Below are 22,592 nucleotides of genomic sequence, written 5' to 3'. Positions count from 1 at the left end.
ACATTTCAGGACCTCAAAATCAACTTGAAGATTGGAAAGAAAATCTAACAAAATGGACTATAGAGCAACCAGGACAATCATTAAAGTTTTGGAGACAAAAAATATATAACTTGTTTTTTCTATTCTCAACAGCATTCACAAAAATACAGGAAAAACTCCTGGACAAGTTGAATATACTAATTTGGAAAGCTACTTGGCAAAAGAAGAAAGCTAGAATCAGATTTGAGAGATCTGATGCGATCTACCTGAGGAAGTACTATATGATTAAACACTTGTTTGAATATGGTTAAAGGAATAGATAAATTATGGATATAAAGGGGTCTCATAGTAAGAGAGATAAGACCTATAAGTATAGTAATTTTTATAATATATGACATGTGAAAATATTGGGATGATGTATATGAATGAAAAGATTGCATATTTAAAGGTTATTTACTTTGAGAAAATTATAACTGATAAAATAGTTTGAATACAGAGGGGAAATTAAGTTTAAATAAGAATTTTGAAAACAGGACATATAGTGATTTAATGTGGATTTAATGATTATTAGAAATACAACTGAAATATAAACTGATTAAAAAAAGAAAAAAGATGCTATGTGCTGATGTTACTGTTATTTATATAAGTACAAGAAAAAGGTTTATATTTAACTTTATATGTTATTTTATTCAATTCAATACTTTATTGAATTTTAAGAATGATATTTGCTAAATGTTGATAAAAGAAGAATACCATTAGATGAAGAGAAGATCAAAGAAATATATCACTAATTAACATATTGATTATGGAATTATAGAATTAATCATTATTGATTTTTTTAAACATTGAACCCAGACAACATGCTGTTTACTAAGCACTAAAGAATGTTATTGTAAAAAATTAATAAAATACATTAAAAAAAAGTGTTGTCAAGAAAATTGCAGGGACTAGTCCAGGAATTAAGACTAACTCAAAGAACAGCACCCACCCCCAACAAAAAAAAGTCTAATTAAAGTAGTGCTTACTTTGGAATAAACAAGTATGGCATTGTACAGAGTCTGTCTTTGAATTATTTTCATTTAATGGGTAACTCCAAAGTCTGTCAGAGACAGATAATATTTCAATGTGTGTTCAGTGACTCAAATGGAAGTACTTAGCCTTCAGTGCTTAGACGCATAAATACTTGTCACTACAACCGAAGGCAAGAGCTGCAAAAATGCGTAAGCTATGCCGACAAACATTTCCATTCCATCATCTGCTTTACCATGTGTATTTATCTTCCCTTCTGAGAATTAACAGCATGGTGGGCTTGAGCATTAGCATAAAACAAGGCTGTGCAATTGGTCAAACAGTTACAGCAGGCTGCAAACAGATGCAGTGCATGTATGCATGGAGATGACAGAGATCCTATCTTAATGACTTCTAAGAAATTAAAAATACTTTTCCTGAAGGCTGTTGCCTATACCTTTATGTACAAATTATGTTTATTGGACCTTCAGAACATTTTCATAACCAGCATTGGATTAAAGAAATCTTCATTTGCTTTCAAGATGCCTATTAGCAGTATGAAGCACCCTAAAGAGTCACCAATTTTATTTACATGATAGGAAGATTAGATTTTCCCAAATAATTACCTGTGAATTGAGGAAACCTATTACATTTGTTGAAAAGGAGATACTGATGTGCAGAAGTGCAAAGGCTGCTGAAGAATATGGATGGTTTTGAACAGCAGCCGTTGCTGGCAGTTTTGCTTGCAGGTGAAGCAACCTTTTTTGGACTGTTTAAAAGTAGGAATTTTCTGGGACATTTCCACAGCTTTGTTCTTTCTTTTTTCTTTCCTCCTCTCAATGAAGCTTTTCCTTCACAAAGCTTCATCCTGATTTCCCCATTCCCCCTTGTTTTTTTGCTGTTTGTATTCTTACAAAAGATGGAGGGAGTTTTTAATAATAATATGGTAGTGGTTTTTCCATTGCCGTCTTCAGAATGTTTTTTCAACATTCTCTAGTCTGTGATATGGGATTTGTGTGTGTGTGTGTGTGTGTGATTACACTTCCATGCTAGCTATCACAATGTTCAATCTTGTTTTACTGTTTCAAAATTTAGCAAAGCTGACCAATTGTTGTTACCTAAGCCTCTATGCATCACTTGCATATATGCAGTTATGGATAAATCTGCATATATAATCATGCAAATGTGCATGATTCATACACAAAATTGTTTCATGTTTGCAGAATTTAAATTCCTTTTCTGTTTAAATGATTTTGTTTCCTAATTTTTAATCATACAATCTCAAATTTTAATCTACCTCTCTGCAATTTGTCAGACTACAAAATATTGGCTTATTTTTTTTAATAAAAATGTTTAGCAGAACATGTTTTAGATCCTTGCTAGCTTTGAAATGATCTTTTCTTGAACTTTCAACAATTTTTAAAATTTTTTTAATTGATTTTCTTTTACATACATACGTTAATTTTTCAACCAACGAGCTGTCTGGGTTCAACAATGCTAATACAGATTCAATTCCTAATCCTTCATTCTTTCCTCTAGCCGACAATAAAATAAGTCCCTAATTTGATAGTAATCTGTATCTTCTTTATCTTTCAGTCTCATAGTTACTCTATCCGTCTCTGCGCATTCCAATATTTTTCTAATTATTTCTTCCTCTGGTGGTAGTCCTTCATTCTTCCAATATTGCGCAAAGATAATAATGAACTTTCAACAATTAATTCCCAAAACTGCAACAGGTTACCAGTTCTAGACTAATTATAGGATTGATGCCTTTCAGAGAGAAAATCTTTTACAAAAGTTTGGTCAGTAAATACTTTCGTGCTATGGATTTAATCAGAGCTATCTAAATCATGCTTTATATGCCAAGATCTCAATCGCAGACAATTATTTTCTTCAAAAGCAGGATAGAAACAGAAAATCACTGTCCCGTGACTTCATTATGACGACGATGCTTATGTTAAGGCAATGTTAAGGACCGAGGGCATTTTTTTCATTACAAAGGCTGCCCAGTGTAAAACTAAGTTGCTCATCAAAATGTATCTCTTGGATAGTAGATTAAGAAAGCCCCCAGGCCAGCCATTTTCATTGTCCTCACTGTGGTGAAATATGCTACATTGCAAATTAAATTATAAACTTCTTTTCCCCATTTCTGCATACAAATTATCATATAATTATTTTAACCCAATCTAAGTCCTATGTCATTTTTTTGGTTAATGTGTTAAATAGCATTTTTATGTTCTTTTGATATCCTAGCTTATGTGTATATAAAGGGAATACTGTTCTAACAAAACAAAACATTTTTTAGGAAATTCAACTTTGCCCTTCTACTCTAAAAGTTTAAGAAGAATAACAAAAAGTAATCCCCAAATATTTCATATTAGACTTCCTTGAATTCTTGATGCAATAGAAAGGAAAACACCCAAACACATTTCATTATTGAAGTTCTCCGAGCTTATATCTGGGTGGCAGACATTTTATTTCCCCACTTGATAATACCATCAGTGCTGGAGTTGGGATGAAATGTGCACTGTTGGTTAGCAATTCTCCCTCTTATCTGCTGTCTTACCTATCTTGCATATATTTGGGTGCAGGGTGATTATTTTTGATGGATTTATATATTTGCTTTTATTGTGACTGCTGAAATCCAGATGTGTTTTGGTTATCAGGCTGATATGAAGATAGTATATCTAACTGTTGGTAGATTGTAGATTGCTGAGCGATGGGATGATGTTGGGTGCTGAGTTGAGGGGCTAATATTGGATCCTTACTTATGTCTTTTGATGCATCTATAGATATGGATAAAATTCTGTATGCCTGTTAATCACTGCCTGGACTGAGGGCCATACGTGAATTGTCTTGAATTTTTCAATCTGGCTTGTTCTACTTTTTCCACTGCTTCCCAATTAAGTAATACTTGAGGCTGTCTGTGTAAAGGAAGATTAGTACAGTGCAAATAATTCCCAAACACAAGTCTTCATAAATACATAAAAGTAATCTAGGGATACTAAGAATAAGCAAGGAGAAGATGCAGTTTAAGAACTGTAAGAGATTAGCATTGCTGCAAACAGATGGGCCTGAAATTTAGCCAAACACCAAGAGCAGGGAGGCCAGCCATTCCAGCAATTATTTGTATTGTTACTTGAGTCTGATAATCCCTAGGCCATCCCCATAATTCTGACTCAGCTGCAAGTAACTAAGAGGAGGAACAATTCTGAAAACTGTTCTCTGTGAAGTGGTGTTCATATAAGCACCATTAGAATGAACTGTGCACATGAAGTTATGATTGTCATGAATACATTTCTGTGCAAGAACAGATAGTTCAAATGCCACTGAATTTAATTACTCTTATCTTTGGTATGGGATTTCAAACAGCTTGAACTATGTGCAGGATTATAGCCCTATTGTATTTTTCTCCCCTTCATTGTAACTAATTGAGTAAAAAGGTTATATTTTGCTCCAAGTCACAAAACTTGTTAAGCTCATTATCTGCTAACAAATTTCCAGTCCTCTTCCCATCTACAGTAAAGGCTCTCAATCTTATCACCACAGGGCAACATCAGGAAACATCATATCAAACCAAACATTTAAGAAATGCTACTGGTGTCAGTTTTAATTTGTACAAAAGGGAAGAGTTGTACTTTATCTTTTTATATTAAAAAATAATAATGCGCCACAGATAAATTTACATGTAAGAAATTAATATGTCTAATTTGGGTATTTGGTGCAGAAAAAAATGCCATTAATTGAACACTGTAATCAAAGCAGTATTTAAAAAAAGAATAATCTCTAAGAAACAAATGATGATACACAAAGCAGTACAGGGAAATAAATAATTCCTATTGTTTTTAGAAGCCATACATGAAATCACAGCAGTTTGGCAAAGCACTATTGCAGGGATAACTACGGCTTTGCAAAAGATGATAACAAAAAGCAGTGCAACTAGCATTTGCTTTTGCTAAGGTCTGATGATTGCATTCTTTATCATGAAGTATATTTTAGTCAAAAGAATATTTACAGAAAATAAATATAATCAATCAGCACCTGAGTTCTATGTGCACCAAGGTAAGACAACCAAAAATGCAGCATTACCTATTATCCTGCCACCCTGCTGTGCGTTTGCGGTCAAGACACATTCGAAATCACTGAGAACCTCGCAGCACCTGTTCCTTTAGAGTCTGTCAGCTACGCAGATCTAAAGAAGTTACTGAAGGAGCACTTCCAACCTAAGATGTCCGTCATCGCGTGGCACCACACCTTCGAGCAGAGGGATCAACGACCCGGAGAATCGGCCAAGGAGTACATCGCCGCATTGAGGAAAGCCGCCAAACATTGCGAGTTCAAGGACCTCGAAGAACGACTGAGGGACCGATTTGTGTGCGGGCTAAGGCATCGAGAGTTGCAACAGAGACTTTTCGCCAAGGAGGACTTGTCCTTCCAAGATGCCTTAAGAGAGGTCACCACAGAAGAAGCAGCGGGCGGCGCCATCAAGAACATGCGGCCGATCAGAAACAGTCCAGATGCTGCATCCGTGCACCAGGAAGAAGTCCAAAGAAACTCCGAGGAGGATCCGGACGAGGAAGTGGACTGTCTCCACCCCACAAAGGAAGGAAAACCAAGAGGAAGCTCTTCAGCTCTCCCCAAGTGCATCGGTTGTGGAGGTCGCCACAAGAGAGCCGACTGCAAGTTCCGCTCCGCTATCTGCCGGGCGTGCGGAAAACAAGGACACATTGCAGCTGTGTGCCGTCAGAAGGTACAACCTCAGGAAGAATTGCGCCTGAAAGGTACCAGGGTCCCCAGCCAGAATAGGGTGGGGTTTTGCGCTTCGCGAAGAAGCATCTACAGGACAGGCACACACAAGCCCATTAAGAAAAAGCTGTCACTTAAGGTGAAGCTACAAGGGGTTCCATTAACTATGGAACTGGACACGGGGTCTGCACTTTCCATCATTTCTATGCACACATTTAGGAAGATTTGTTCCGGCAGCGGAACCCAGGCCAAGTTGAGGCCTTCTGACATTGTGCTAACGGATTTTCAAAACTCCAGAGTGTGTGTTAAGGGGGAGGCCACCCTTAACGTATAGTATAAGGATTTTGAAGGTCCACTAAACCTACTAGTAGTAGAGGGTGAACGAACGAGTCTCATAGGACTCGAGTGGTTTGAGGCCTTGGGGATACACATCACAGGGCTCAACAGCCTACAAACACTCGACCTACAGGAAGTCTGCAAAGAATTTGCAGATGTTTTCAGCCCCCAGCTGGGCACATGCAAAGGACCCCCTGTGTCATTAAAGTTAGACCCCACGGTCACTCCCATTAGAATTAAAGCAAGAAGGGTCCCTTTTGCTTTAAAGAATAAAATTGACACTGAGTTGGACAAACTGATCCAACAAGGAATTCTAGAACCTGTTGAGTCCAGTCCATGGGAGACCCCCATTGTCACGCCTCTTAAGGCAAATGGGGACATTCGCATCTGTGCTGATTACAAATGCACTCTAAATAAGGCATTGCAGCAACATGCCTATCCTGTTCCTGTGGTCAGTCATATCCTGGCCTCCCTCAAGGGGGGGCGCGTTTTTGCAAAGCTTGACCTAGCTCAAGCATATCAACAGCTGCCTGTTGATGATGACGCTGCTATAGCTCAGACTATTGTGACCCACAGAGGGGCTTTCAAGGTAAAGAGACTTCAATTTGGAGTAAATGTCGCTCCTGGGATGTTCCAAAGCGTAATGGAAAACACACTACGGGGTATACCAGGGGTTTGACATTTTGATGATGTCTTAATTGCAGGAGACTCCACACACATTCTAGCTGAAAGGCTAACGGCTGTCCTGTTAAGGTTCAGGAAAACGGGACTCAAACTCAAGAAGGACAAATGTAAAATTGGGGTACCTTCTACTGAGTTTCTGGGGTTCAAAATTGATGCTGCTGGGATTCATCCTGCTGAATCCAAACTAAAAGCCATTATGCAAGCCCCTAGGCCAAAGTCTAAGGCCGAACTGCAGGCTTTTCTGGGCCTTCTGAATTTCTACAATTCTTTTCTTCCACATAAGGCTTGTGTAGCTGAGCCTCTTCACAGGCTATTAGATAAACAGGCAGTGTGGCAGTGGTCACAAACACATGAGGCTAGTTTCAATGAGGTCAAGGCCTTACTCACTTCTAACAGCGTACTTACTCACTTCAATGAGTCCCTTCCTGTGTGCATCGCTTGTGATGCTTCCCCTTATGGGGTGGGTGCTGTACTGAGCCACCTCAGGGCTGATGGAACTCAGGTTCCTGTTGCATATTACTCCAGGACATTGTCTGCAGCTGAGCGCAACTATGCTCAAATATTGCTGGAATTAAAAAATTCCATGATTTTTTTATATGGTAGGCAATTCACGGTCTTCACTAACCATAAGCCTTTGTTGGGACTGTTTACCACACGTAAACAAACTCCCCAAATCATCTCCCCCAGGATGCTCAGGTGGTCTATCTTTTTGTCTGCATATGATTTTTCCCTACTTCACAAGCCTGGGAAGGAAATGGGCCATGCTGATGGCCTCAGTAGATTACCCCTGCCGGTAATAGAGGCTGACCCCGCGATAGCCATCAATATTCTCTCCATTCAAGCCTTGCCCGAGTCCCCCCTGAATGCCAGGGATGTAGCCGCTGAATCAGGCACAGATCACACACTTTCACGTGTCCTTTCTTGGGTTTTGTCTGGATGGCCTGAGCACTGTCCTAGTCCTGAGTTTCAGAGTTTCTGGTCTAAAAGGAACGAGTTGTCCACCTCTCAGGGTTGTCTGCTTTGGGGAAGCAGGGTTGTCATTCCCACCTCAATGAGGACTAGGGTCTTAGATTCCCTCCACGAGGGTCATCCTGGCATTGTTCGTATGAAGGCTCTTGCACGCAGCCACTTGTGGTGGCCAAGGGTAGACAAAGACATAGAAGCTAAGGTGCATGCTTGCCACCTTTGTCAACGTTCACGCCCTGAAATGCCCCAAGCTCCTGTGCATAGATGGGAGGAAACACAGTCTCCATGGTCTAGGGTGCACATTGACTACGCTGGGCCCTTTCAGGGTCAATTCTTCTTGGTCCTCGTTGACAGCCATTCAAAATGGCTTGAGGTTGTACCTGTCTCTTCCACCACCACTGCAAAGACTATTCAGGTACTGAGGGGGATTTTTGCTGCACACGGGCTCCCAGACGTCATTGTGTCTGACAACGGCCCTCAATTCACTTCCTCCGAATTCCAAGCTTTCTTGCAGGCTAACATGATTCGTCATGCCACTTCTGCACCTTTCCACCCGTCCACCAACGGTATGGCTGAACGCATGGTTCGCATCACCAAGGACGCCTTGAAGAGGCTCACCTACGGGGACTGGCATCACAGGTTGGCTGACTTCCTCCTTTCTTATCGCACCACACCGTCCACTTCTACAGGGAGAAGCCCAGCTGAACTTCGTTGGGGGCGCAAACTGACTACCAAGCTTGACCAGTTGCATCTGGACAGACTGCCTCCTTCTGTCTCACACCCCAGGGCACCTAGGCAACTACTTGTGGGTGCCCCGGTTTGGACTCGTAATTACGGGCCTGGTCATACATGGGTCCCCGCATCTATATCCAGGGTCACAGGTCCTCTATCCTACGAGGTATCCCTGGACAACGGTCGTGTCCTGCGTCGGAACATTGACCAACTTCGCCCTAGACGGGACCTTCCCGCTGAGACTCTTGGGTCTTTTCCAGGGGGGGAGGGGGAGCCCTTTGGGCAAAGGAAGGGGCATGGAATGCTGCCTTTTACCAATGAGGGAGCCACAAACGGCCCATCCCAAAATTCCGCGAGTGCTCCAAACAGGAATTCTAGGAGCTTAACCAGTTATCAGGCATTCACGCCTACTCCAGCCAGGGAGTCACCCCGGGGGCATGATCACTTTTCACCCGTATCACTCAGTACTCCAGTCAGAGAGAATACCCGGGAGCATCCCAACAATCCATTCCCTGCAAGAGAGCTGGCACACACTCCTCCTAGTTGGCCTGACTTAAACCCTGTCCCTAGAAGGGGGCAAACACACAGGGAGGTGGTCGAGGAACCAAATCCCGACTACAACACCTCTGACTACACTCAGGGGACAACTGAGTTTTGGGACAGTACTGAAACCCACACAAGCCCGGACACAGAACGGGATTCAGGGAATAGACAGCCTCCTGACAGGTCTTGGACGGACCTAGGAGGTTCTATAGAAACGCCCAACAGTGACAGTCACTTAGAAGGGCCAGAGAACCTACAGCTAGGCGGGACAACCAGGTCATACACTGGAAGAAGCCCTGGCCTGACGAGCCCGGTGGGCAAGCAAGCAGGCCAGGCATTGGAGCACAGTCCTTGGGAGTCACCAAGGCATGACAAGGGGAACAGGCACACATCACCCCTCAGTCAGGGGGTACCTGTCAGACACCCAGAATTTAGGAGGTCACAGAGAGCAAGGAAATCTCCTAAGTACTTAGAGGATTACATAACACTATTGGCTAAAAAGAGCCAGTAGAAAGGTAGAAACACTAAGGCAATGGAAACGGGGGAACTCCGAACATTCGGGGAGCAGAGCATTGTACTAAGAGTGGGTTGTGTATTATTATGGCATTGGTCATAGTTTTAGCCCGGGGGAAAGGGGTGTTATGTCCTGAGCCTTGCAAGCAGGCTCGGGGCATTGCAGGCGGTTCCGGGCAGGTGCAAGCTGCCCGGGACCAGACAGGCTGTCGCCAGTACTTGTGCACATGCGCGGGTGCTGGCGCGCCAAAAGTAGCAGATTGACCCGGGAAAGGCCTATAAAAGGAGGCCGAGAGTTTTGGGTGTTGCCGCCATATTCCAATGTAAGCTGAACTGAAGAATAAAGGTTTCCTGAGAACTACAACTGTTTCTCGTGTCTTACCATTTCGCGACGGACTCAACACTAACTATGTAAATCTGTATGGTTTATTGATTGATGGTTTTGCCATCACTGATCAGAGCTGCACAGAAATTACAGTATCAAGTTGAAATCCTAAGTCAATTAAAATACAACTAACTAAGAAAAGGGAGCATTTATGTAGTGCAAACAAAAGATGTTGAAAACTGCTCTAGCAATACTTACAGTTAAATACAGTTAAGTACTGTGGGCTACATGAATACACATCCATTACTTTAAGTATACATCTTCTAATAAAAATATGGAAGACTCCAAAGAATCAAGACCTAAGAGTTTCTTATATAATTTGTGAGGATAACCATTTTTCTATCCTATCATAAGCAGTATAGAGCTATGAGCCAAGATCAATCAAGCAAAATGCTTTTATTAGATTTATTGCTAACCTTCCATTGGAGTATTCCCATCTGGTCGATTTGCAAAGACCACATCCACATATTCAAGCTGCAGTCTCTGGAGAGAGGCTTTTAACCCTAGAAATGAAACAGGGGATCATTAGAGCCAAACACATGACAAGGAGTTTAATAGCTTAGAAGCATCATCCATTTAAGTTTTCCTCGAAGGTAGAGTGGGGAAGAGGTAAAATTATATTGCCTATTAAAAAAAAAAACAAGGGAAGAATGTCTCTCTTTTTGCATGGTTTTATTTTGTCTGCTTATTATGATGAAAACTGGACTGGAGAACGCAGGCATTGGCCAGTCAAACCCTAAAAGTACAAGAGGAAAGGTTTAGAAATACATCCTGTTTTAAGTTACACTAACCAATACGAAGCACTGTTTTCTTTTTTTATTGGAACTCTTCAGTAAGTTGCCAGATTTTATTCTATAGGGTTCAAACCCTCAACTGGAAATTGAATTCATGGATCTTTGTACTTTAGAGGACAATGCAATAATTTTAAGAGCTATCCAGGTGCTGGCACTCAGCAGTTGCAGGAAAGAACATCTAATCAAGTTCACATTGGTATGTGTCTTGTTTTGCAATTTATTTATTTATTTGCTTATCCCCGGTCCCAGTTAAAAATTATTTAAGACTTTCCACAAACTGAATATGCAAAATAGAAGAATTAGAATTACATATTACATTACAATGATTTAATAATAAACACATGACTTCAATATGGTGCAACAAAAGAAAATATGAGATCTTCAAACCACCTTCTCCAAACTGGCTAGAACTGGGGAATATGGGAACTGCAGCCTAACCATCTAGACCTGATTGTCACCATCTTTCTTCCCTTATGATGATGGTAAGACACAGAAAAGTGTCTTGGATACTCCTCTTAATACATGGAAAGTTTCATCTTAACATAAGTGAGAAGCGTAAAGACGAAATTTTCCATGTATTAAAAGGAGTATCCAAGACACTTCTCTGTGTCTTACCATCAGTTCCTGATTATCTCACGTGGGTGTTAAGAAATTTATTTAGCTGATTTACTTGCTCAATCTATATCCTACCTTTTCTCCAGAAGCTTGAGGAGACTTACATGGAAATATTCTTTCTGTATAGTAGGTGTGGCTGAGTTAGACATTGGTTCAAAATTATCTGATGAGTTTCCATAGCTAATGGTGAACTTAAACCTGGGTCCAACAACATAATCACTACACTACATTGGATCTATAGAATGGTTTACTACTTTGTGTGGAAAAATGTGCTATAGTGCAGTTTGGAAAGTGTGGAGACAGAGGCAACTCAAAACATTTTGAATTCCAGAGGAAATGTGCATCTTCAAAATTGTTTTAAGCTTTCATTTAAATTTATTTCTCAGCCCTGGTCCTTCATTTGGATTATTATACAAAAATAATGTTACTGATGGTTACAGCTCTGCACTGAGTATAAAATATAAAGCATTATTATATATGGAATAGGAATGGTGAGATCTTATTTTGTTTAGCTGCCTAAAATAACCTGAGTCCTTGAAGTGGGCAGCCTATAAATACTTTTATACATAAATAAGCAAATACCTTCAATAATGTGTTTCCTTGAAAGTCCTCTTTCTGTTTCAGCTCTGCAAAAAAATGTACTCATTAATAGTTCTTTTTCATATTTTTGATTAGCATGGAAAACTATTTGTAAAAACAATATAAAATATTTTACTAATAATAATGCCCTTGCATAAAGTATACTACCATATATGTTGGCCAAGCAACCTGTGGCATATGGTTTTTAGTGGCCTGGTCTGACTGCTGTTCAGCTGGTGTGAGTCAGTAAATGGAATGGGAAAAAGAGAGAAGCAGCTCAATTTTGGCCTTTGAAGGACAACTGTGCTGTCACTAGGAATGATGAGTTGACCCAGTTGTTATGAGGAGTTACAGAGATAGAAATCCCATTGATCTAGCCTGGTATATAGGCATTGGGGACTAGAACCCTGGAGAGACACCTACCTCCTCAGTTGCTGGGAGAAAAGCTACTAGTTTGACTAAAACTAGAAAGAAAGAGGGAGGAGAGAAAAGAGGATAAAATAGAGGAAGGAGTATTATGTATGATTTTGACCCCTTGAGTTATTTATAAAAAATAATAAAAGCAGGAATGCCTATGAGGTTCTTAGTCATCCGGGTCCTGGTTGACTTGAAGAGTTTCACTTCTTACCCAAGAAGCTTCTTCAGTTCTTCGAACCGAAGAAGTGTCTTGTATGAGAAGTGAAACGTCTTCAAGAAAAATTTTAAAAAGTCCTGTTGCCATTTTGAAAGTATTTTTCGGACAAGAAATATAGGAAATAAATAAATAAATATCAACAAATAGATAAATCAGTGGCTGAAGAGAATAATTGGAAAAGTAAATTTATATGAGCGTGCAAAGCAGTTGCCATTTCCGGGTTAGAAAAGGAGAATAAAGGTCTATAGGTGACTTCCATGGAAGAAGGGAAGATCCAGAGAGAGGACATCTTCATGCCAGTCCCAAGATGGGAAGGAAGAGTTTGTCAGTCATTGGCAAAGCCCTGATCCTGGGGAAAGGACTGGACAGAAGACCCTGAGAGATATTCTTCCAATAGAAGAGATTCCAGAAATTCTTCCCCAAACAGAGATGTAGTAGGCATTCAACTGAGCAGATCCAGAGAAAGTTCATGCCATACTGAACACATCACAGTAAGTCCAGCCCATTTCTTTCTTTGTACTCTTTTTCGAAAAGCCCAGAGACAGAGGAAAGAGATGGAGATAAAAGGACAGAAAGCAGGAAAGCTAATGGGGGGGGGGGGGAAGGAGGGGAGAGGGGAAGATAGTCTCTGGGTGGAAATGAGATACCAGATGAACACTAGGACTGTGTTGTATATACCTGTTGTAAATGCTTGTTGTAAGTAGTTTCACTATAAATAGTAAAAGCATAAAAAACTCCACTGTCTTGTTTTTCTGTGTCAATTGCCACCCATGCATAGCAAAATACACCTCCAGTTCAAAAGAAACCTGTCACAATTTTACTTCTCAACAAAATCTTTTTTTGGCCATCTTTCTTCTTATAGTCAACTTAGTTTTGACCTTCCACTATTACTTGTCAGCAACTAATAGTGTCTGGCGACTAATTCTTGGCTCAGAAACTATCTAGGGTTTCTAGGAGCAGGCTACTATTTAGAAGAAAGACGCCATAGATTACAAGGTTTAGGTTAAATTGGGAAGCTGAAAAAAAAAACACATTCTGGAGAAAAGGAATAGCAATTTAACAGGTATCAAAGTTAGCCAAATGCCCTGTTAAAATTAATCAGTAGGCATAGAAACAGATCTCCAAGATAAATGATTCATTCAACATTCTTTGGAAAAGAGCAATTCACTATGGATTTTAAACGTTTTTAAAAAGCCAGACAATTTAACCTTACATTTTATTGAGAATATATAGCAAAGACATTTTTTAAAAATCCCCTTAAATTATTAGCATTCTAGTAACAAACAGATGCTTATTTATATTAATATATAGTCTAACATTACTTTAGGATGCTTTTTGGTTCAAGAAACAATAACATTTGCAAATTATAAAGCTTTCAAATAACAATTAAATCCCATCACACTTTGTAACAAAATTCTCTGTATCCATTATTTTGTACATATTTTTTACTTTATTTATTTATTTATTTATGAGATTTATATACCGCTTTAAGTGCAAGCACTCTCTAAGCGGTGTACACCAGTAAGCAATGTATATATATAATTACATTGCCCCCAACAATCTGGGTCCTCATTTTACCTACCCTGGAAGGATGGAAGGCTGAGTCAACTTTGGCCCTGATCCAACAAAAGAAATGAAAAGAAGGCCCTATCACCAAAAAAGGTGGTAACCTAGGATTGTAGAGAAGGTGTCAGAAAGTTAAAGCCAAGTTTGGTGCCCTTATATATTCAAAATAAAAGAAAAAGAATATTAACTGCTCTGTGATGATAGTACAATAGGAACAGATAACAAAGAAAAAGTGAAGTTGATCAATTTCTATTTTGTCCCTGAATCTTCTTCAACAAGAGGGCATACATTCCAACAGCAGATTAGAAATGGAAGAATGAAAAAACCAGATTTAATCTGGAGATTAACAGAAACATATTTTAAATCTCTAAAACCATGGGAATTGCTTCCTATCTCCCAAAGGAACTTTGATAAATCATGAAGAACTGTGCCAATTGACTAGGGAAAGGCAAATGCTGTTTCAATATTCAGAAAGAGGAAAAGGGATACTATTAACTGTCAGTTTAACACATAATTGGGAAGACAGTACACTGACACTTGGAAAAGTTCTAGAGCAGTTCATAAGGTGTAATCTGTAAACATCTTGCAAACAATGTAAGATAATGATTCGACATTGGCATGAGTTGACAAGAACATATCCTAACGTAACAGACCATCTCATTTTTTTTATTACTTAACTTCCTTAGTAGGTGTAATATAGCTTGATTTCAGCAAAGCATTTGACAAAATAGCCCATCGTAGGATTAGCAAACTAACCAAAATGACCTAAATAGCATTCCAATTAATGGATTCATAACTGAAGCAAACCTGTGTTCAAAAGAGTAACTCATTCATTGTCATTAAATTACAGACAAATGGGGGAGGGGGAGGATTACAAGGATTAGTTCTAGATCCCCTCTCATATTTTTAATAATGATTTGAACAGATGAAATAATTACCAAATTCATTGGTAATTAGATGTTACAAAGACAAACCCTGTTATGAAGACAAACAAGTCCAGGTTGTATAAACAGAGGCATAGAATCAAGATCACGCAAAGTATTATTGCCACTAATACACCACACCTGGAATACTGCAGCCACTTTTGGTCACCATATCACAAAAAAGATGTAGGGAATTTGGAAAAAATTCAGAGAAGAGCAACTAAGATGATCAAAGGCCTGGAGACTAAAACATACGAAGAACGGCTATGGGACTTGGGTTTGGCTAGTCTAAAGAAAAGAAGAAATAGGGGAGAAATAGAACAGAGGGGGCCAGGTTGTTCACCAAAGCACCAGAGGGAAGGATGAGAACCAATAGTTGGAAACTGATCAAGAAGAGAAGCAACCTGAAACTAAGGAAAAACTTCCTGACAGTGAGGTCAATCAACCAGTGAAATAGCTTACCCCCAGAGATCGTGGGTGCTCCATTACTGGAGATTTTTAAGAGGAGACTGGACATTCACCTGTCTGAGATGGTGCAGGCTCTCCTGCTTGAGCAGGGGGCTTGACTAGAAGACCTCCAAGGTCCCCTCCAGCTCTATTCTATTCTATTCTATTCTATTCTATTCTATTCTGTTCTGTTCTGTTCTGTTCTTTTGGTTTTCACAGTATATTCTATTAATACGAGCATAACCACAAGTGTATGTACCTGACAGATGAGATCTCCTTTCCATATTTCTTTGAATTAGTTTGGAAAACAACATGCCACAATCTTTAAATGGCTCATCAGCACACTATTTACTTCACAATGAATGTAGCAAAGCAGTGATTGCCCTAAAGAGATTCTCTAAATCAAAAGCAAAGAAAAACAAGTGGAAAGCATAGTATAGAATGTGTGAATAAAAACTTGGGCATAGGACTTGTGAAAAAGGTCTAAGAACAGTAACTGACTGCACACTGAATATGAATCAGCATTGTGGTGTGGCTGTAAAAAAGATAAGTACTATTTTAGGCTGCATCAATATCAACAGATTCAAAGCAGGAGAAATAATAGTTCTACTTTATTCTGTGTTGATCCAACTACTGTCTTTCAGAAAAATTGAAATAGAAGCAAAAATAAACCGGGGATTAGAAAGTTTTGTGATGAGAAACTAAAACAGCTGGACATGTTAACTTTCAGAAGGGAGAACTAAGACAATATGTCATTCTTCCAATGCCTCAAAGAATATCATGGAGAAAGACAGCATCTGGCTTAATTATTCCAGAGTGCAGAATGTGGAGTAACAGATTCGAGAGAACCAAGAGAGGAGATAGGACAACCATTTGTCTTGGGTGCTCTAATTTCAGGGCTATCTGAAGTCAAGATGGTAGGCATCACATATACACACAGGACATACACAAAACAGGCAGAACTTCTATCACAGTGTGGTGGCTGCTTTGACTGTTGTGACTGCACATTGCAGAATTGATAGACTCAAATGACCCCTTCCAAGTTCTGGGATTCCACTCTTCTTTCTTCTGAGTAGGGTTTAGAGCAGCAATATTGCCATTGGTATGTTTAAATTATTTTTCATGTGTTGAAGAAGTGTGACAGGAATATCATCTTTGTCTAAAATCCTGACTTCTGACATCATGCAATAAAAATGGGTGTAGGGCAGGATTCAAATCTAAAGGTTAAAAAAAAAAAGATTTTCAGGGTTGGTAATTTTCAGGTGGTATTGGGACATCTGCTCTTTGTTTTTGTTTCATTTTTTTTACTTGCCATGTTGTGTTATTGCATTGCTCATTAAAACACTGGGAAGCGAAATCTTTTAAAATTGTTTGACATCTTGATGGAAAAACGAAGGTCACAATAAAAACAGATGTAGGAACTATCATGGTCATTCAGAGAGCTAATTGGGCCTTGTGGATAATGAATGTTCCTGCAGGCCTAATAAAAGACATACTTGTGTCTGAGTGTATATGTATTTGTGTGCATGTACGCATACAAAAGAGATGATCCATTTAGAAAGTTTCTGCATATAAGAGTACAAATTGGAGCTTCCTTGGGATCTGAGGGGAATCCTTCATACTTTTTGCAGTTCCAGAGATCTCCTAGAAGTGAAGAGCAGGCAAAGCTTTTCTGTCTGCTCTTCTCCCTTCTATCCAAAGAGAAACAATGCTGCCAAAAAAAAAAAAAAAAAGGAAAACTTTGAAGCAGCTCCAGCCCAAATGAAAAGAAGGAATAGCATCTTCATTTCCCTCACTCTCCTCTGTTCCTGATCTGGCATCTGGCCAAACAAAATTTATTCTTCAGCCTGGAGCTTAAGGTAGAATCCACGAAACTTTTCTTCTTTCACAGGAGGCATTCATACTGAGGAAGAGAAGGAGAGGAAGCACTGCAAATGGGAGATGGGGGTTCTTCTGAAATATATCTTAGTGAAAGTCAGAGAGTTCAGTTAAGCTTTTAGAATTTAGAGCATCTGTTTGAGAAGGCATTGCTAGGAAAAAAGGATAATGATTGATCTCATTCCTGAGACCATCCTCCAAATCTAACTCTTTTCACACATATCCCAGAAGAAAGTCACTTCTTTTATATATAGTTTCATAGTGGCTAACTAGGCTGAAGATTTTCTTCTGATGAAGCAACTGTCGATATAGCAACTGCCAATATAGCTTTGAGCAGAGCTGACACGCCGCCTATCTTCTTTTAAATCTTTCCTTTTAACTCTCCAATATGAGGAGAAAGAAATGCATGAAGAATATCTATAGCCAAATGTTTAAAGTACAAAAACGTAAGTAAAATTATTCAGAAGATTCTGTGACTTGAGAGAAAACCCGTGTTTTGTAACTTTCTGTACTCATACAGGAGGAAAGAGGAAAATAAATTCTCTACTTTTTTCCTTTAGAAAACAAGCTAAAGGAAAGATCTTAGGAGGCATTTTCCAGTCAGACAAAACAGAAGAAAGAAAGAAAGAAAGAAAGAAAGAAAGAAAGAAAGAAAGAAAGAAAGAAAGAAAGAAAGAAAGAAAGAGGGAGGGAGGAACTAAGAGGAAATTCCTTGCTTGCTAACTCTACTCTTAATGTCTCTACTGCTCAATAGGATAAAAGATGCAAAAAATCAATGTTTCTGCATTGCATCTATAATAAGCAAACCAACTCTTGAGTAACATCAAATTCTCCCAGAAATTATATTCTGACCTCCCTGGTAAACTCCATATTTAAGCCAAGCTTGACCCTTTGCACTTCTAGAAAGCATGACTTTGTTGTTGCAGTATCTGTCTTTTGGAATTCATCAAACCAGCCACTGCCCATCCTGAAATTAGATTGGTCCTAGTCCTGCCGGCTTTTTGGAAAGCTTTGAAGATTGGGGTTGGAATGATCATAGCAGCCCATCAGATTCTTTGTGGCAGATTGTCTTCTTGTTTCAGTTGTCATAATAAGTATTTAATTTGCATTATGACTTTAAGTTATGTTAGCTACCTCAAGTTACAATATGGAGATAGATGGTCATATACGCTGAATTAATAATAAAAATAACTTGATTAAACCAAAACTTAATAAACTCGAAAAAAATATACATTACTGAAGCTCTCCGTGTCTACAGATCATGGTGCCTATCCAAAAATAGGCATTTTTTTAGGATGCACCTTGAAGCATTTAGGATGCACCTTGAAGCATTTTTTAAAAGCAAAAGCCATCCAGCTTTGAATAATTTAAATTAATTTAATTTAAATTCTAAAATTGATTTTGGCACCTTGTAGATCATTTTAACCAGTAAAAATTGGATGTCAGTTTTATGATAGAGGAAAAAAATAGTTCCTTTTTCATTTATCCCTGTGTAAGGGAAGAAAGAGAGCAAGTGAGGAAATGAGTGTATATGAGAGCAAGCTGGGCTCCATTTTAATGAAAGAAAATGGTCTTGATTTTGGTCTTGCTGCAGGAAATGATTTGAACTTAATGCCCACCGGTGAGCCAGATATTTTTAACTCTCTTGCATTTAATAAAATGCGTTCATTTCTGCAAAAGTTATTATTCACATCTATCCTGTTCCCCAACAGATAATAAGTATTACACAGATGAGAATTCTGTTCCCCAAAGGTCTTACAGTTGAAATTATGCAAGTAAGAAAGAGCAGAGGAAGACATGTGGTTATCATTTAATGTTCAGAACGTCTAAGATAATATGTAAAATAGAAGATATTGTAGTTGCAAAATACTGACATTCTATTGGTGTCACTTCAGACACTCCTGGGATACTGGGAAGAAGCTGGGAAACAAGAGACACTAGTTTTTATAAAAAGATATTTATTGCTAGTAGAATAATAGAACCTCAAAAGCCTACCAAAGTCAATCTCCCACACAACTTTTACCTAGTGTGATTTAAGGCGGAGTTACTCTGAGTCTACTATTACTGCTTTTCTCCTCTACAGGACTCAAGAATATGTTCTGTAATGGTCTGGTTTCTCCCTGTAATTTCTGCTCTGTTCCTGAGGTCTATTAGGCATTCCTCTGACTGTTTTGTCAGTGATTCATTCTTCTGCTCCAACACGAAATACATGGAGAGTGATGACACCCTTTCAGTCTATGTAGATGGACCAATCCTCTCCCTTTCCCTTCCAATGCCATCCCTCCCAGCCCTAGTAGCCCATTTCCAAGCTGCCAGGCCTTGAAGAAGGCTAGTAGAAGAAGGGGTGGGGGAGATGTCCTATTACATGCTGTTACATGCTGTTATACCACAGCATGTATTGGCATGTCTGAAAAGCAGGTGGTTTGTGCAGGTGGTAGGTCATGGAGTGAAGTGGAAGCGATCATACTACACCATGCAGCCCTTCAGCATCAGTTAACTGATTTTTTTTTTCAGGCTACTTTTAAATGTGGGTTTAGTGACCTTCTGAGAGGGTGCTGAGCTCCTGTTCAAACTCCCTCTGAAGACAGATTTACTGCTCTTCAAGAAGAATGCTGCAACTGTGCTTGAAAGCAGCCCAATGAACATATGTCAAGAGTGTGGGGCAGGTGCTTAGTACAGGATGAGAGCATCCTCCTACAGTGGTTCCTCTTACAACCATTCCCCAGTGTATGTCAGATATGAAGGCTAATTTTAATCACTGGTTTGGGGTTCTTCTGAAAGATCATACAACAGCTGACAGGCAAATGAGATCTTTATTAACATCTAGTTGTAAACCTCAGTCACAGGTCCACTGAAGTAAGGGAAAGGGAATGGCTCTCGCTCACTTCATACCTCTACATTACTGCTAGTCTAAAGGTCAAATTGCAAACTTGGTCAGTTCAGGAAACTATCTAGTTTGAAACATTCACACTGTCCTACAGCCCCCCCCCAAATGGATCTGAAGGACAATGTACAGGGACTAGGGGCAAGGGAGGATGCCTGCACCAGCCTAAAGTTTCAAATGTAACTTTGATTGAATGATAGATAAAGCATGTCAGATTGCAACCATAGCAAAGCTTCCACAGTTTGTTGCTTATTTAAGAGGGGAAAAGACTATCTTGAGCTGGGAACAGTGAAGAATAATACTAAGTTGCTTAAGATATGCACAGGATGAGATAAAAGCAACCTTAGGGGGAAAAAAGGATGTCAGGACATGTTTAGCTATTGTTAGGTACAAATGGGGAAATACTCTGTTTCGTTGTGATATTTCTGTGTTCAAGAGAACTATCTTTTTGTCAGTATTTCAACATTTCTGGGACTCTGGACAAAGAGTCAGGTTTGTGGTTTGAGTTTAAAACTTCACACTGTGTGCTAAATATACAATTCAATGCCATATTTGATTCACATATTTAAATCTTCAGATGAAATATTGCATTGCCAAAGATGTTGCATTTGTATTACCTTTTCAAAATAGACATGGTACCTGCTTGTGAAATTTAAATTCCAAAGTTTTAGTTTAAAGCTGTACTTTGTGCAAAAATTTAACTTAGCAAATTTTCTCTGGATTTTGTTGTTAATTGCGAAGTCGTGTCCGACCCATCGCCACCCCATGGACAACGTTCCTCCAGGTCTTCCTGTCCTCTATCATCTTCTGGAGTCCATTTAAGTTCTCACCTACTGCTTCAGTAACTCCATCCAGCCATCTCATTCTCTGTCGTACCCTTCTTCTATTGCCCTCAATCTTTCCCAGCATTAGGCCCTTTTCCAGTGAGTCCTTCCTTCTCATTAGGTGGCCAAAGTATTTGAGTTTCAACTTCAGGATATGGCCTTCTAAAGAGCAGTCAGGGTTGATCTCTTCTAGGACTGACCGGTTTGAACGCCTTGCAGTCCAAGGGACTCGCAGGAGTCTTCTCCAGCACCATAGTTCAAAGGCCTCAATTCTTTTGCGTTCAGCCTTTCTTATGGTCCAACTTTCACAGCCATACATTGCAACTGGGAAAACCATGGCCTGGACTATACGCACTTTTGTTGGTAGGGTGATGTCTCTGCTTTTTAGAATGCTGTCTAGATTTGCCATAGCTTTCCTCCCAGGAGCAAGCGTCTTTTAATTTCTTGGCTGCAGTCCCCATCTGAGGTGATCTTTGAGCCCAGAAAAATAAAATCTGTCACTACCTCCATTTCTTCCCCATCTATTTGCCAGGAATTGAGAGGGCCGGATGCCATGATTTCTCTGGATATATCTAGACTTTAAGTGACTTACAGATCATGCTAAGTCCTAGTTTTTGACTACCCCAAAAAGGACATTAGAAGGTAGAATGTGAAACTGGAAAGAGTATGGTATCCCTCTCATTAACTAAGAATCTCTGATAAATTTTCTTTTTCCAACATCTGACATCTTCTCCAACTATATTTATTGAGAGAATGAACAGTTTTAAAATCAAAAGGTTTGCCTATATTTTTTTATTTTTTTTGGAAGAAGCCAAATTAGTGCCTTGATCAACTAAGCAGTACCATGTCATGTTGATACTTATTATATAAGCATGTACTATATAAATATAGCACAAAGCTAAGAAACATATTATTTCTATAGCAAAGGAAATTACAGTATACAGTACTTACTTTCCACCCCAGTAGAGTTTTGTTGTAATGACCAGAGTTGACCTCCTAAACAAACAAAGCAAATTCAATTTCAATTTTGTTCAGAACAGATTCCTTAAGAAATACCTTTGCAATCCCTGGTTTTTCCTAATGCAGCCTCACCTCCTACACTGCCAATTTAAGTTATGCCTCTAAACAGAAAGTAATTTAAAAGACCTCTACATGTTAAAGCTGCAGTGTTGTGATTGAATGCTCAGTCTAATTTTTTTCTTTAGAAAACATCCATAGTATGAGAGATTTGAAAAAAATAGAGATACCTTATCATCACACCAAATATCTAAAAAACTTGCTGAAGCAGCTACAGAATGTTCCTATTTATCATTGGCAAGAATTTGTGCAACATTTGACAGTGCCCATGGAACCCCAGAATAAAACAATACTGTAGTAATATAATGGTGCAATATAACATACATCATTCTTTCTTTTTTCAATTGTTATATTTTTTTTTATGTTCAATGTTATTTAAAAGTAGTATTAGTAATAATAGGAAGTAATAAGAAGCAGCAGCTGTAGCTAAAAAGTTGTATGATTCTCTCATGAGATCTCTCAAGATCTTGGAAGTAAAA

At 39.1% G+C, this 22,592-nt stretch overlaps 1 protein-coding gene across 2 annotated transcripts in view; it reads right to left on the bottom strand.

The window, feature by feature from the left end:
• Window positions 1-22,592, bottom strand: part of KCNAB1 (potassium voltage-gated channel subfamily A member regulatory beta subunit 1) — a 195,064-nt gene that overhangs the window by 24,451 nt on the left and 148,021 nt on the right. For both annotated transcript variants that reach the window (XM_039330678.1, XM_039330679.1), the window contains exons 6-8: window positions 21,988-22,032; window positions 11,884-11,927; window positions 10,309-10,395 (exon numbers count right to left, since the gene is read on the bottom strand). In XM_039330678.1, the coding sequence (XP_039186612.1) occupies window positions 10,309-10,395; window positions 11,884-11,927; window positions 21,988-22,032 (176 nt within the window). The remainder of the gene's footprint in view (window positions 1-10,308; window positions 10,396-11,883; window positions 11,928-21,987; window positions 22,033-22,592) is intronic.

Source organism: Crotalus tigris, unplaced genomic scaffold, assembly GCF_016545835.1.
Source record: "Crotalus tigris isolate CLP2741 ecotype Arizona unplaced genomic scaffold, ASM1654583v1 scf7180000024430.1745191, whole genome shotgun sequence".
In the NCBI taxonomy this organism is placed as follows: Eukaryota; Metazoa; Chordata; class Lepidosauria; order Squamata; family Viperidae; genus Crotalus; species Crotalus tigris.
The sequence above is the reverse complement of the archived record's forward strand: the minus strand, read 5'-3'. Positions and strand labels throughout refer to the sequence as shown.